Here is a 14,279-nt window from a genome sequence, read left to right as displayed (position 1 = left end):
GGTATTTGAAGATGGCAAAATACCTCAGGCTCGTGGCGATATATTTACGGACACATTAAAGAACTCTTGCAAGGTAACATAAAGGTAACTTGGCGTCTCCAAAAACCGTAAATATTGTTAGTGGTATGTAAAATCAAAATGACGATGATGATGATGATGATGATGATGATGATGATGATGTGTATGTCTACCCTTTTCTGACGAAAATTTCGTATATGACCCGCACCAGTAAGTCATATTAATGTCAATAATGATGTACTTAACGGTGTTCATGTTTGCTTGGCGGGAACAACACTATTAGACAAGTGTCCAAAAGTTCAGCATTATCACTAAACACCGCCTGATAGGAATGTTAGACGAATTGCTAATCAAACGGAAGCTGAATCACGCACCATATGTCACACAACGTGTCCAAAAATCAGTGTCAGAAAGGTTCTGATAACTAAGGTACGCCTTTGACAACACCTCCTGCGTCTCGAAATCGTCTCCAAAGCTTGGAAATGACACTTTTTGGCACATTAAAGGATACGGCGACTTCGGTCTGTGTCTGGCCTGCTTCCAGGGGGCCGAGTATTCTACCCTGCAAAACGGGGTCCAAATGGCGTCGTTGTGCCATTAAGTTGTCACGTTCACCACGAGGCTACACTCCGCACACTATAACAGGGCAAACACGACTGAGGTAATATGGGGCGCAGGCACTGGTTGTGTTTACTTGCGGTTACGCCGCTAGTCAAAAGCAGGGAACATTCCTTTCCTATACAGAGCGAACACGTAATGTTGGAAGGTGCATATGTCGTGCGATTTGCGGTCTATTTCCTGTTGCCCTGCTTACTCGTAACTTATGATTAACTTTTGGACTCCAGTGTACATTAAACCTCGGATTCCATTGATTCTAACGGTGGAGATACTGCAGTACTGTATTATCTAACCAAGTTCCTCCATGATCTAAGAAGAGGAAGGAGGACGTTACTGCTTCCGCGTCCCACTGACTACCTTTGACGATGTTCGTGGACGCCAACGTCCAACAATTATCTCCCGCAGGAGTCCTTGAACTTGCCAGTAAACCAACGGACACGATGCTTACGTATTTGGGCACTTTCAAATACCATCAGACTGAGCCAGAATTGAACCTGCCAAGCTAGGAGCAAAAGGCCAGCGACTCAACCATCTGAACCGCACACTCCGGCACTCCATGATCTATGCCCATTCGGAATTCTACTTCATAAGGTTGAATTGCAGTTAAGAGCTATTACTACGTTCCTCAGAAATCTGAATACCGAAAGAGGGTTATGTAATGGAACAAGGTTTATAGTAAAATACATCAAGCCAAATTTCATTATTGCACAAGATCGTTATCCGGCAATATCGTTTTAATTCCGCGAATTGACCTTGCACCTACACACACTGACCTACCCTTTACTCTCAACAGACGACAATTCCCAATTAATCTTGCATTTGTGATGACCAAAGCCAGGATTTTCATGCCGTAACATGTTATATTGCAAACTAAAGTTGGTTAATTGTAAGTGTCGGCCAGCCGCTCTTCCATAATGTAGCAAAAGTAACATAGATTATAGGAGTTCTGATGGGCCGTACCCCTAATGTTTATGCAAACCCCATAGCATAATCGTTGTGAAGGTAGACTATACTTGTTGCTCGCTTCAGAAACTTCGCATTCTAACCTATTAATGCATAAAAATCCAGGCTCTAGTGATGACTATTAACAACTCGTAAGGTCCGACATTGTAGAATATGAGTTTTTTTCTAAAAGAACCTGTGTTGAGGCGGGGACAAGTATGCAATAAAGAAGAAACACATAACAACCATTTTAAATACAACAAATATAATAACAGAGACTATTTTTTTAATACAAAACATTAAAAAATTAATTCACTGATTGAAAAATATTGAAGTACCTATAAAATAAGGAGGAATCGAAATGGAACTTCACGTGTTGAAATGGTGATGTAACTTCAGTGATTACTAAATCGAGTCAAATTTACAAAGAACTTGGCAGTATGAGACCACTTATCGGTATGACGTTGCACTCCTTCTGGCTTGCATGCAGTGATTCGGTTGGAAAGGGTATCCATAGAGCTGTAGCATCCTCTCCTGAGGCAAGCTGGCCCACAACTGTTGTAACTTGTCATTGATATCCTGGATAATGGCACTGGGATGGATTTGATGTCGGAGCTGTTGCCACAAACGTTGACAGATCTACGAATCTTGCTAGCGACAGGAATACATTAAATCATGCAGAACGTTCGTAGAGATATTTGGCGTGTCCGTGTGCGGACTAGCATTGTTCTGATGAAAAATGGTACCATGATATTGTCGCATGAGAGGTAACACATGAGGATACAGGATGTCCGTGACGTACCGTCGAGCCGTCAGAGTTTCCTCAGTCACCAGCAGCCATGACCTGAATTCATACCCGATGTCTCCCCACACGGCAAGGCCAGGATTAACACCGCTATGCCTCTCCAAAACAGTGAAAGGATGGGACATCTGCCCAGGTCACCGCCATACCCGCAGACGATGTCATCCGGGGTAATGCAGAACCGCAATTCAACGCTAAACACAGTGCTGTGGTGTTAGCAGCAGCCTACGCATAGGACGCTAATTACCTAGTCCAACTGCTGCTAGTCTCCGACCAATGGTGCGGCATAACAAAGAATGTTGCAGGGAGTCCCATTACTTGTTCTAGGATGGCACGAGAAGTTGTGAAGGGGTTTACGATGTGTTTGGTGCACATTATGACGATCAACCCTTGTGGTGGTCAGATTTCATTGGCCGGAACCTTGACAATGAATATGCCTGCCGTCACGTTCCCATGCAGGCCTGCACAGGGCCACTGTCATGTCTGAATGCCTCCACGATTCGTTCAGCCATACAAATGGAGACTCACAATGAGGTCCCTTTCAAACTCTGTCAGGTGGTGATAACGCTGTCTCACACGAGAACGTGGCATCTCCGAGTCCTTCACAGTGGTCACCCAATATATGGCACTCTCCATACCCTTTATATACACTAAATGCGAACAACCCACACTGGGTGGCCTTTCTACCTGTCACAGAGGACTGTAACTCTAAATCATTTTCATACCCACTGATGGTGTGTACGTGTACAAATTTACAGTACATTAATTGTACATTAACATCTGACTATTTCTTCTTGGTGCTTGAATTATTATGTCAGGCAGTGTAAAAAGTGTGGGACAACACTCGGAGAAGTGTTCACACCTTTTGCATGGGAGAAAAATCCAAATACCTTCAGACGCTTCCGTACTCTAACTAATTTAAGATTCAACCACATAGAGCCCATTGTATGAAGTTGGCAACGGGCTTTCCTACCTGTTAGTAATAAAATGTAGAGGTATGTAGGATGATGCAATCACTATACTTTGAATTAATTCTTGTGTAGATGAATGAATGTAACTGCTATGGAAATAAATTCATAAAGAGTAAGGTATTATCTTATTAATGAACATTCTTTTTTGGAGCTGAATACAACACAGATTGTAAGAAGTAAAGTGGTATTTTTTTTTCTTTTCAGATGATGGTCAACCCCCCGTGCAGCAGAGTGTTGATGGCTATCTAAACTTCAGCTCAATACGTAGAGAACACAGTGGCTGGTACAAGTGCACGAGTCGAGAGTTCAGTTCCATAGGATACTTCCTCAACGTGAGATGTGAGTATGACAATCTCTGGGCTTCACTACATCAACTTGCTTTTAGCATTCACAGTGACACAGGTTTTACCAACGTAAAAATTTGGTATTATCATGGATAAAATAATCACCACTACCACCACTACCATTAACTGATTAAACTAAAGATTCGATTAGAGGATCAATCCCACTTTCTTGATAAACGTATTCACTTACTTTGGGCTTCCAAAAGAAAAGAGTGCAACTTATAAATCATGAATGCAAGAGGTGGTTTAAATTACCCAACAAAGGGAAAAGTGTGTATGTATGTGAACATTATAAACCCGTAAATACCTACCAATAGAGTTTCGGAGTTCCAGAGACTAAAAACTCTGGAAGCTTGGGAACATGTTGGATTTCTTGACAATCCAGCGAACATAATTTCTAGAGGACGGGAACCACAAAATCTTCAAGACAACAGATTATGATAAGCAGCGCTCTTCTGGCTATCTATGGATCACACCAGCTAGCCAAGAACAACCACGGCATATCCTAAGAAAATACCTGAGCGACTTGGTATGAAAATGTGCTTTGAATCGTACTGGATTATCAGTCGGAGAATGGCATGAGGAAATAAAATGACTGCTAATATGTGCGTAGTTCGATATATTTCTCGGAGGTTTCAGAACGGAAAACTTTGTCATTATTGCCGAGACACCTAGAGATAAATAGTTTGTACTAGATATCTACATGGGAGGTGAGTAATACCACTACAACAGTCAATAAGCTCGTGTACTGGCACTTATAGTGTAGGCAACACATAGTACGCTCATGTGCTACAGATAACTTGATGTACTGGTGCCTACAGTGTAGGCAACACATAGTACGCTCATGTGCTACAGATAATAACTTGATGTACTGGCGCCTACAGTGTAGGCAACACATAGTACGCTCATGTGCTACAGATAATAACTTGATGTACTGGCGCGTACAGTGTAGGCAACGCAATGTACCTCTATGTACGTACTACAGTCAATATGTTCGTGGACTGGCGCTAACAGTTCAAGGATCACACAGTCTTTCTCCCGTCCTGGTGATTTCGACTGATCATGTCAAACGTTTCACTATCGCATCTGCCTAATTTTTGTCAGAATTTAAAATTTTCCGTTGCTCAACTACGACATTCCCAAGGTAGCGCCGCTCACATTCAACTATCCTTCACAACGGAGACCGTAGTTCTGCTTATACTGCCAGCACACAACTGTCATGGCAACATCCTGTGGTGCAAAACTCTCCTCTGTAGTGCACCACAGCGACACTAGACGGCCAGTCCACGAACTTAATGTCTCTACTACGTATTTCGATAAAAAATTAAGTCTTTTTTTTTCTTTGCTAGTTGCTTTACGTCGCACCGACACAAATAGGTCTTATAGCGACGATGGGACAGGGAAGGGCTAGGAGTGGGAAGGAAGCGGCCGTGGCCTTAATTAAGGTACAGCCCCAGCATTTGCCTGGTGTGAAAAAATTAAGTCTAATAAAATATTACTTTTGTGGAACATACCAGGTAAAATAACATGTGATAGTTCTTGTTTGAACGACTATACATACGTCCTTTACATACTGATCTCATCCCTGCATGGGAGGTTTGACAATGTATACATCCAAACTAAAAATACACGCTACAAATTTACCAATTTGAAAATAAGGACATAAAATTGTAAAAGAAATATGCATTTAAGGGGAGATGGCAGTGAAAAATATTTACAATGGCATTTTTGAAATTATTTTACTTGAAGCTTCATTGCCGAAAGAATAAAATTCCAAAATTTCGTAGTGATATCTTGCTGAGAAGTGCCCAAGAAACAGTTAAATATGGGTTGGCTTTGGTGAGAGTGTCATGCCCCTTTCTATACTAGGTGTCCTTAACATCGTACTTCACTTCATTTTCTTGTAATTTTACATAAAATGTTTTAACATAGTATTTTATTTTCCTCATTGTACATGCATATGATAGCAGTGCACGTATAGAAGGCAGTGACTTGTGTTTCCTGATGACGATGTTGATGATGATGATGATGATGATGATGACGTTTATTGTTTAAAGCGACCTACCAACTAGGTCACCGGCCCCTAATGGTAAGAGCCCAACGAAATGAAAGTTAAAACTTCAAAATGTATCCACTAACTACAATCTAAAATTAATGATATTATAAAAATGATCGTGAAACAAAAACAATCGAACGGGGACCAAACTCCAGGTCAACGGCCCCTCATAACTGTACTAATCACTGTTAAAGAAGAACCATGGCGTTCCTCCTCTAGTAGTACTAATGACGGGTAACGTAGACCAATGGTGTTCCCAACAAATGGCACTACTACTACTAACAATAATGTTATTGGCTTTACGTCCCACTAACTACTTTTTTACGGTTTCGGATACGCCGAGGTGCCGAAATTTAATCCAGCACTAGTTCTGTTACATAAATCTACTGACACGAGCCTGACGTAGAGCACCTTGAAATACCACCGGACTGAGCCAGGATCGAACCTCCGAAGTTGGGGTCAGAAGGCTAGCGCCTCAACCGTCTGAGCCACTCAGTCCGGCAATGGCACTAATCTCAGACAACCCAGACCTATGATGTTCCTCACATAGTAGTACTAATCACAGCCAACGTACACCCATGGCGTTTCTCATAAAGTGGTGCTACTCACAGCAACGCAGACCAGTTCTGAACGCAGTGCAACGATGACTTATCACAAGCAACGCCCAGACCCCTACTGTTCCTATGTAACCCAGACCCGTGGTGTCCCTCGCAAGGTGGTACTACTCACAAGCAGTCTCATTGTTCTAACGTCATCATTCCCTTGTCGCCCCTTTCAGTCGCCTATTACGACAGACAGGGCTACTGTAAATTTAGCACACTCACTCAATGATAACCAGACTTGATTTCCGTATAAGCAAATCCCAGTATTGTATTCTTGAGTTTTCACTGTTTAACTTCACATGCGTAAGAACATTTAGTAATTACTCCTGTAGAGGAAAACCTAGGAAAAAATTCCTTACAAACAATCTATCTTTTACATGAGACAAAACAGCACACAAAATCTCATTGAGATATCTCCGTATATTTTCTCAAAGAAGTAATGTATCGTTTAAAAAGTTTATGGGGCCAATGTTCAGCCAAAATTATTCTAAAATTTTGTCGATAATATAACATTACTGGGCAAGGATAAAGTTTCATCCCATCACTAGAGTTAAAACTTCCTGACATTTTTGAGTCTTTATGAAGGATTGCATTTGCATTGACATATCCCCTTAAATACTACGGTACGACAGACTTTGCTTATAAAAACCTTTATAAGATAAAGTATTTCCGATTGGAAAATACTGTAGTGAATGTGACATTCAGATAACTGTGAAAAATTGTAAACAAATGTATATTTAACTAATTTTCTTGCTCCACAATTCCTGTAACCAGACATACTGTGACACGGTTTGCAGACGAAGATAATCCGGAGGTAACTCAAGACCCCGACACTGGAGAGTCGAGCAGCGCTGGACGACAAATAGAGGTCGCTTTAGGAGGTGCTGTACAACTCCAGTGTCCATCTTCTGGAGGAGTGTCTTGCTGGAGTAGAGTGGGGGCTGAAGGAAAGTTGGAGCCTGTCGGAATAGGACCAGAGCTGAGTCTGGATCGAGTGCTGTACCAGGAAGCGGGAACTTACCGCTGTATCAGAGGAGCATCTCCTAGACTTGAGGAGTGGAGATCTCTAGTCAAAGTGGATCTCTCTGTAACAGGTGAGTTCAGGAATATCTCCTAATGTTGGTGAGAGTAGATCTCTTATTAGAGTGGATCTTTCTGTAACAGGTGAGTACTGGAATATCTCCTTGTCTTGGGGAGTGTAGATTCCTTGAAAATGGATCTTTCTGTAACAGGTGAGTACTGGAATATCTCCTACTCTTGGGGAGTGTAGATCCCTTGAAAATGGATCTTTCTGTAACAGGTGAGTACTGGAATATCTCCTACTCTTGGGGAGTGTAGATCCCTTGAAAATGGATCTTTCTGTAACAGGTGAGTACTGGAATATCTCCTACTCTTGGGGAGTGTAGATCCCTTGAAAATGGATCTTTCTGTAACAGGTGAGTACTGGAATATCTCCTACTCTTGGGGAGTGTAGATCCCTTGAAAATGGATCTTTCTGTAACAGGTGAGTACTGGAATATCTCCTTGTCTTCGGTAGTATAGATCTCTAGTTAATGTGTTGTGTACTAGAACATCTCCTCGATGTGAGGAGTGCAGATCACTTTTTAAAATGGATCCTTCTGCAACAGGGAGTTCAGGAGACAGAACAGAGAATTCTTTTCTAACGCGCGTGCTAACGAGTGGGAATAATTTTCCATCGTATGGTAAACATGACATTTAGTCTTAAGGTGGTGAGATCTTTTGTCAAATTTGATCTGTCTGCTACGGATAAGTAATTACAATTTTGTCTGCAATATATAGAAATAAATGCATTCTTAATGCGTACAGAGCGAAACAAATAGTTATTGAATACAACAAGAAGCCGTGAGAAGATTTTGGTAATGACCTGGAAAGGCTTGGTCAAGCAGCAGGGAAACCTTTCTGGACAGTAATAAAGAATCTTAAGAAGGGAGGGGAAAAGAAAACAAATAGTGTTTTGAGTAATTCAGGTGAACTCATAACAGATCCCAGGGAATCACTGGAGAGGTGGAGGGAATATTTTGAACATCTTCTCAATGTAAAAGGAAATCATCCTGGTGGTGTTTCGAACAGCCAAGCTCATTGAGAGGAGGAAAATGATGTTGGTGAAATTAGGCTTGAGGAAGTGGAAAGGATGGTAAATAAAATCCATTGTCATAAAGCAGCAGGAATAGATGAAATTAGACCTGAAATGGTGAAGTATATTGGGAAGGCAGGGATGAAATGGCTTCATAGATTAGTAAGATTAGCATGGAGTGTTGGTGAGGTACCTTCAGATTGGACAAAAGCAGTAATTGCATCTATCTACAAGAATAGGAACAGGAAGGATTGCAACAACGATCGAGGTGTGTCATTGAATAGTATACCAGGCAAAGTATTCACTGGCATCTTGGAAGGGAGGGTGCGATCAGTTGTTGAGAGGAAGTTGGATGAAAACCAGTGTGGTTTCAGACCACTGAGAGGCTGTCAGGGTAAGATTTTCAGTATGCACCAGGTAACTGAAAAATGCTACGAGAGGAATAGGCAGTTGTGTTTATGTTTCGTAGATCTAGAGAAAGCATATGACAGGGTACCGACGGAAAAGGTGTTCGCTATTCTGGGGGACTCTGGAATTAAAGGTAGATTATTAAAATCAATCAAAGGCATTTATGTTGACAATTGGGCTTCAGTGAGAATTGATGGTAGAATGAGTTCTTGGTTCAGGGTACTTACAGGAGTTAGACGAGGCTGTAATCTTTCACCTTTGCTGTTCGTAGTCTACATGGATCATCTGCTGAAAGGTATAAAATGGCAGGGAGGGATTCAGTTAGGTGGAAATGTAGTAAGCAGTTTGGCCTATGCTGACGACTTGGTCTTAATGGCAGATTGTGCCGAAAGTCTGCAGTCTAATATCTTGGAACTTGAAAATAGGTGCAATGAGTATGGTATGAAAATTAGCCTCTCGAAGACTAAATTGATATCAGTAGGTAAGAAATTCAGTAGAATTGAATGTCATATTGGTGATACAAAGCTAGAACAGGTCGATAAGTATTTAGGTTGTGTGTTCTCCCAGGATCACAGTATAGTAAGTGAGATTGAATCAAGGTGTCGTAAAGCTAATGCAGTGAGCTCGCAGTTGCGATCAGCAGTATTCTCTAAGAAGGAAGTCAGCTCCCAGATAGAACTATCTTTACATCTGCGCCGTTCCCGCGTCCAGGTCGAGTCGCATGAGATCCAGGCTAGCTCGAATATAATCACATTTCTCGCTATTCAATGTTTACGGGCTATGGGTTCCGCATTAGAGAAAAGATCACCAATTTATGCTAGTGGAAATACCTAACTTACACAGAGGACGTCTATTCCTAGTTAGTTTCCAGCTCCGGCTTACGGAATTATCAAGTGGTTATCATTTACATCTAAGCATCTATTCTAGAAGTGATTAAAAGAATGCCTAAGTTTTACCATGCATAATTTATTGTAAATGAAGAAAGACCTGACGCAAATGGTTGTCATGAATTCCTCTTTGAAACGGTAAGTAATAAGCATTGAGATATCTTGAAATTATCTTGAAATGTTAAGTTGGAAATATTAAATTGAAAACAAAATCTCAAATTGGGATAATTAAGATGAAAACATTACATTAAAAGACATTAATTGAAAAACATTAGATTGAAAACTATCGGATTGAAAAGAAGCATTAGGTTGAAAAAGACATTAGATGCATCTAACTGAATGAATGAAAATTATATCGAATCACAATATATACACGGTCGTAGATTAAGAGTCTTTAAATGTTGGACGCAGCTTCCATACTTGGCTACAAATAAATTAAATTAGCATCACAACTTTCATTATATAAATTCTTGTGAAATTATCCCGAAAATCCTACTTGCTTTTATCTAATATTCATTAATTCCTTGCAATAAAGTAACTTTGCTTGATTCAAACTATTTGTGTTCAAATACACAAACAGATTGACATGATAAAATGTCTTCAGAAATATTTAAAACAGTTAACATGTACCACATTTTTCAAACATGTTCTCAAATTTCTTGGTAACTCTTCTTACAGAGACAAATATATCCCCTTTACGTCATTATATTGTTTAAAATATTATGATGAACATCATATCTAGAAATTACGCAAGCATTAATTAATTCAAGTGCATATCTATGTCATAAAATTATGCTGTCAAGTGTATCTGACCATCACTCAATCAAATCATACCGTAGTTGGGTGGTATATCTTGTGAGAAGACTCTACTTACTACCAAGAACCCTTAGTTGTGAAGATAAGTCACCAGTGATATCGGATAATGCATTGGAATAAACTGCAAAGCTTCCCTAATATGTGAGCAAATTCTTACGATCAAAAGAAACACATGGATGTAGGCTAATTTCATATCGTCTTCCTCATCAGAAACTATTTGATGATCTACAATTAAAATATCAACATACGGACGTCACTGAGATCGTATCCTACACTACATATGGCTTATTTAAGGATCTACGGTCGATTGCAGACAAATAATATTCATTCATGATCTCAAAAATACGTTACTTGAAGTACTATCCTCATTAAAATATACTATGGCCTCACTTATGGTGAACAATAATCATCAGCAACATTAATCATCATAACCTCACATCATTATTTACATATAAAACCATCACTTCACATCATAGTAAACGCATTAATTCATTCAAACTCGACGTATATCCAACTGTCATCATTGACCGTTCACCTGACTACACCGTCATAGTCTCAATCTTTTAATAATTCCGTAAAATATTATCATATCCTTCTATTTAGCAAGCATATCCTACATACGATCTCACTTCCACTATTATTTGATGACATAATTTCTCACATAAGCCTACTGTTTATCGCAATGTCGTATAAATTTCACCAAGAGATAAAAATTTAACCCCCTTTCATATTACATTGACAGCATTACGAACGGGATGCTTTATTATCATTGGTTGAATACATTCTGTGCATGGATTTGACGTTTAGGTCCGATGAATACCTATCGACCTTTAACCTAACTATGGAATTCGTCTTCCCATATAATCATTTCACTGTCATTAATGAGAATAGCACTTTGAAACATAAATAAATTTTCACTTATAGCATTGACTTAAAGACAAGTTCCGTCCAAGCACTGGTCGGAGAAGATTGTCCGATACAGCTCACTCGCTTACTGAACGTGTAAATCCAGTTAAGTGCGCCGCCCACTTTTACAGTGCTGTGTTTATGTATCAGTAATTAAGGAAACACAAGAAAGAAACATGCAACATACCAGGAAAAATACCTTGAAGTGCTCCTTCCAACGAAATACAACTCGACCCTCAGCCGCTGAAATCCACACATGGGTAGCAGACATATTGAAGATTACTGTGGACCAATTGGAAGCCCTGCAGCTAGACGCCTCAACGAATTCTGTCTACATTAAGGTAATTTCACGCAACGTTTTTGATAAGCTATTGACTAACTTTTCTGGACAAAACTGTGTCACGCTATTTACTGGCGAACGCGTCCCAGTCGAAATTACCGCAGCTGGCATTGAGGCAACAAGAGTAAGGCTATTTAACATTCCCCCGGAAGTACCAAATGAAGGAATACGGACATACTTCGCAAAATATGGTACCGTTAAATCGGTTACGAATGAATACTGGTCACATTATTATAAGTTACCAGTTGCAAACGGGATTAGGCAAATAAAAATAGACCTCCAAACTCAAATTCCATCTTTTATCGTCATAGACCGGTTTAAGGGATAAGTTGTATATGACGGTCAAGAAAAAACCTGCGCTGTTTGTAATTCTAGTGACCATCTCAGAATTGATTGTCCGCGTCGCTACAGACCAATGACACGTTTAGAAAATATCTGCACAGAGCCCGGCGAACAGCCAGAAGTCCAACAGCAACAGAACAATGCGGAGTACCCGCCCCTAGCAAGGCAGACTAACCCTAGCAGCGACGAAGGCCAAGGCCAGTCGAGTGTACCACCCGCTTCCGTGCCCGTGCAGGACAACACTACACCAGATGACGTAGCAGCTGAACAACAGGTTCTTAGTACATCAGGACCGAACTTGCTCATAACTGGCAGCACAGACACGAGCCGTAAGAAACCGAAACTGTCTGAAAAAGACATTCAAGAAATGATGATCAGTCCCTCAGCCGAGGAGTCTGATACGTCATCAGCTCCGGAAAGTTTGACACAACACACTAAAACACGTAAACAGTCTCAGAGTACAAACAGTGCCAAGGACTCTAGATCGAGAACCCAAAAGACTGCGACCTGTGATCAGGTCCAACTACAGGATGGCAATGCTGAAGAAGTTCGTCGAATAATGAACGATCTCTGCCACATGAACACAGCGCCCAGCCATGGCCCGATTTTCTCTGTTCGTGCCATCGAACAGAATTGCGTGAGTACGTTCCAGAATTTCTAAATATCATGCGTGCCAAGTACAACACACATTCACCAGACTCCCTACAGATGTTCGAAACGCAGTTAATATCTGTACTGAAGGAACTAAATTACAATTTATGAAAACCGCTCACAGGAATTTATAGATGTTTTAATAGGGACGCCTTACCCCCATATGCTATATCCCAACCATGATACTCTGGAATCATCTCTTGCCACAGTGGGGACTATATCTACTGTACATACGTATGCCTTTGCGCACTATTGCTACAGCTAATATAAATGGAATAACCAGTCCTAGCAAGTTGACCCTCCTTAAGAAGTTTATAACCGAGAATGACATAAACATACTTTTCTTACAAGAGGTTTGTTTAACAAATTTCGATATCCTCCATCAATATGAGTATTTTATTATCATAGGACAGGTCCCAAGGAGAACAGCGATCGTTTACCGACCAGGATTAACAATGACTGAATTCATAGCGAACCCCAGTGGTCGCGTCATTTCAGCCTTATGTGACAATACAGTATACATTAATGTCTACAGTCCTTCAGGCTCGCAAAACCGAACAGAGAGAGAAAAAACTTTTATGGAGGAACTAACTATCCATTTTACACGTGGAACCGATGTAGTATTAGGTGGTGATTTCAGTTGTGTGTTACACCTCAAAGACCAACGAGGACGAACACTCAACTTGTCTCCAACACCATCCGAGATAGTCAAACGCTTGCATATGGTAGACGCATGGGAATAGCACATCTGCATCCAGACTGGATAGGGTATACCTTTCTCAAACTTTATACTCCAGTACTCATGCTAATAGTGTTCTTCCTGTTCCTTTACGGACCATCACACGGTCGTCCTCACACTAAAATCTCGCACGTCTATCCCATTACTGGGACGAGGTTACTGGAAACTGAATAACAGACTTCTTACCTCGCCAGAAGCAATGGAAGAATTTCCCCGAAAATGGGCCCAAATAACCAGGCGAAAAAACTACTATCCAACACTCTTGCAGTGGTGGATCCAAGCAGCAAAACCCGGTATACGTCAGTTTTTCCGCAACTTATCATACACCAAGTCAGAAGAACAACGATACACACCGCAAGAAGCGCTACACAATTACAACAACAAGGCCACCGACTGACAGAGATCAAACATATCATCTGCACCAAACAGCAACAGATACTAGAATCCGAACACACCACCCACCGATCACCGATGAAGAACGCACATCTCTCTGCCATATCGCCAAAGACGCCAACTGCCATAAAAAGAGATTCATTCTTCAATTACAAACAGCAAGTGGGATTGTCAGTGGAACAACACAAATCCTTCGCGAAGTTACCAGCCACTATACAAATATCTTCGCCCAGAATAACGAGTCGCCCCCAGCCGACACTACCCCTTTTCTCAACGCTATCCATTTACACCTTAGCCTCCAAGACGCCGAGCGTCTAGAAGCTCATGTCACAGAAGAAGAATTGCGGCA

At 40.9% G+C, this 14,279-nt stretch overlaps 1 protein-coding gene across 1 annotated transcript in view; it reads left to right on the top strand.

Moving 5' to 3' along the window:
• LOC136885413 (roundabout homolog 3) overlaps positions 1-14,279 on the top strand; it is a 301,768-nt gene that overhangs the window by 250,296 nt on the left and 37,193 nt on the right. Inside the window, exons 6-7 of the mRNA XM_068230336.1 lie at positions 3,556-3,690; positions 7,151-7,447. Of these exons, the coding sequence (XP_068086437.1) occupies positions 3,556-3,690; positions 7,151-7,447 (432 nt within the window). The remainder of the gene's footprint in view (positions 1-3,555; positions 3,691-7,150; positions 7,448-14,279) is intronic.

Source organism: Anabrus simplex, chromosome 14, assembly GCF_040414725.1.
Source record: "Anabrus simplex isolate iqAnaSimp1 chromosome 14, ASM4041472v1, whole genome shotgun sequence".
NCBI lineage: Eukaryota > Metazoa > Arthropoda > Insecta > Orthoptera > Tettigoniidae > Anabrus > Anabrus simplex.
Note: the sequence above shows the minus strand (reverse complement) of the source record. Positions and strands in the feature narration are given on the sequence as shown.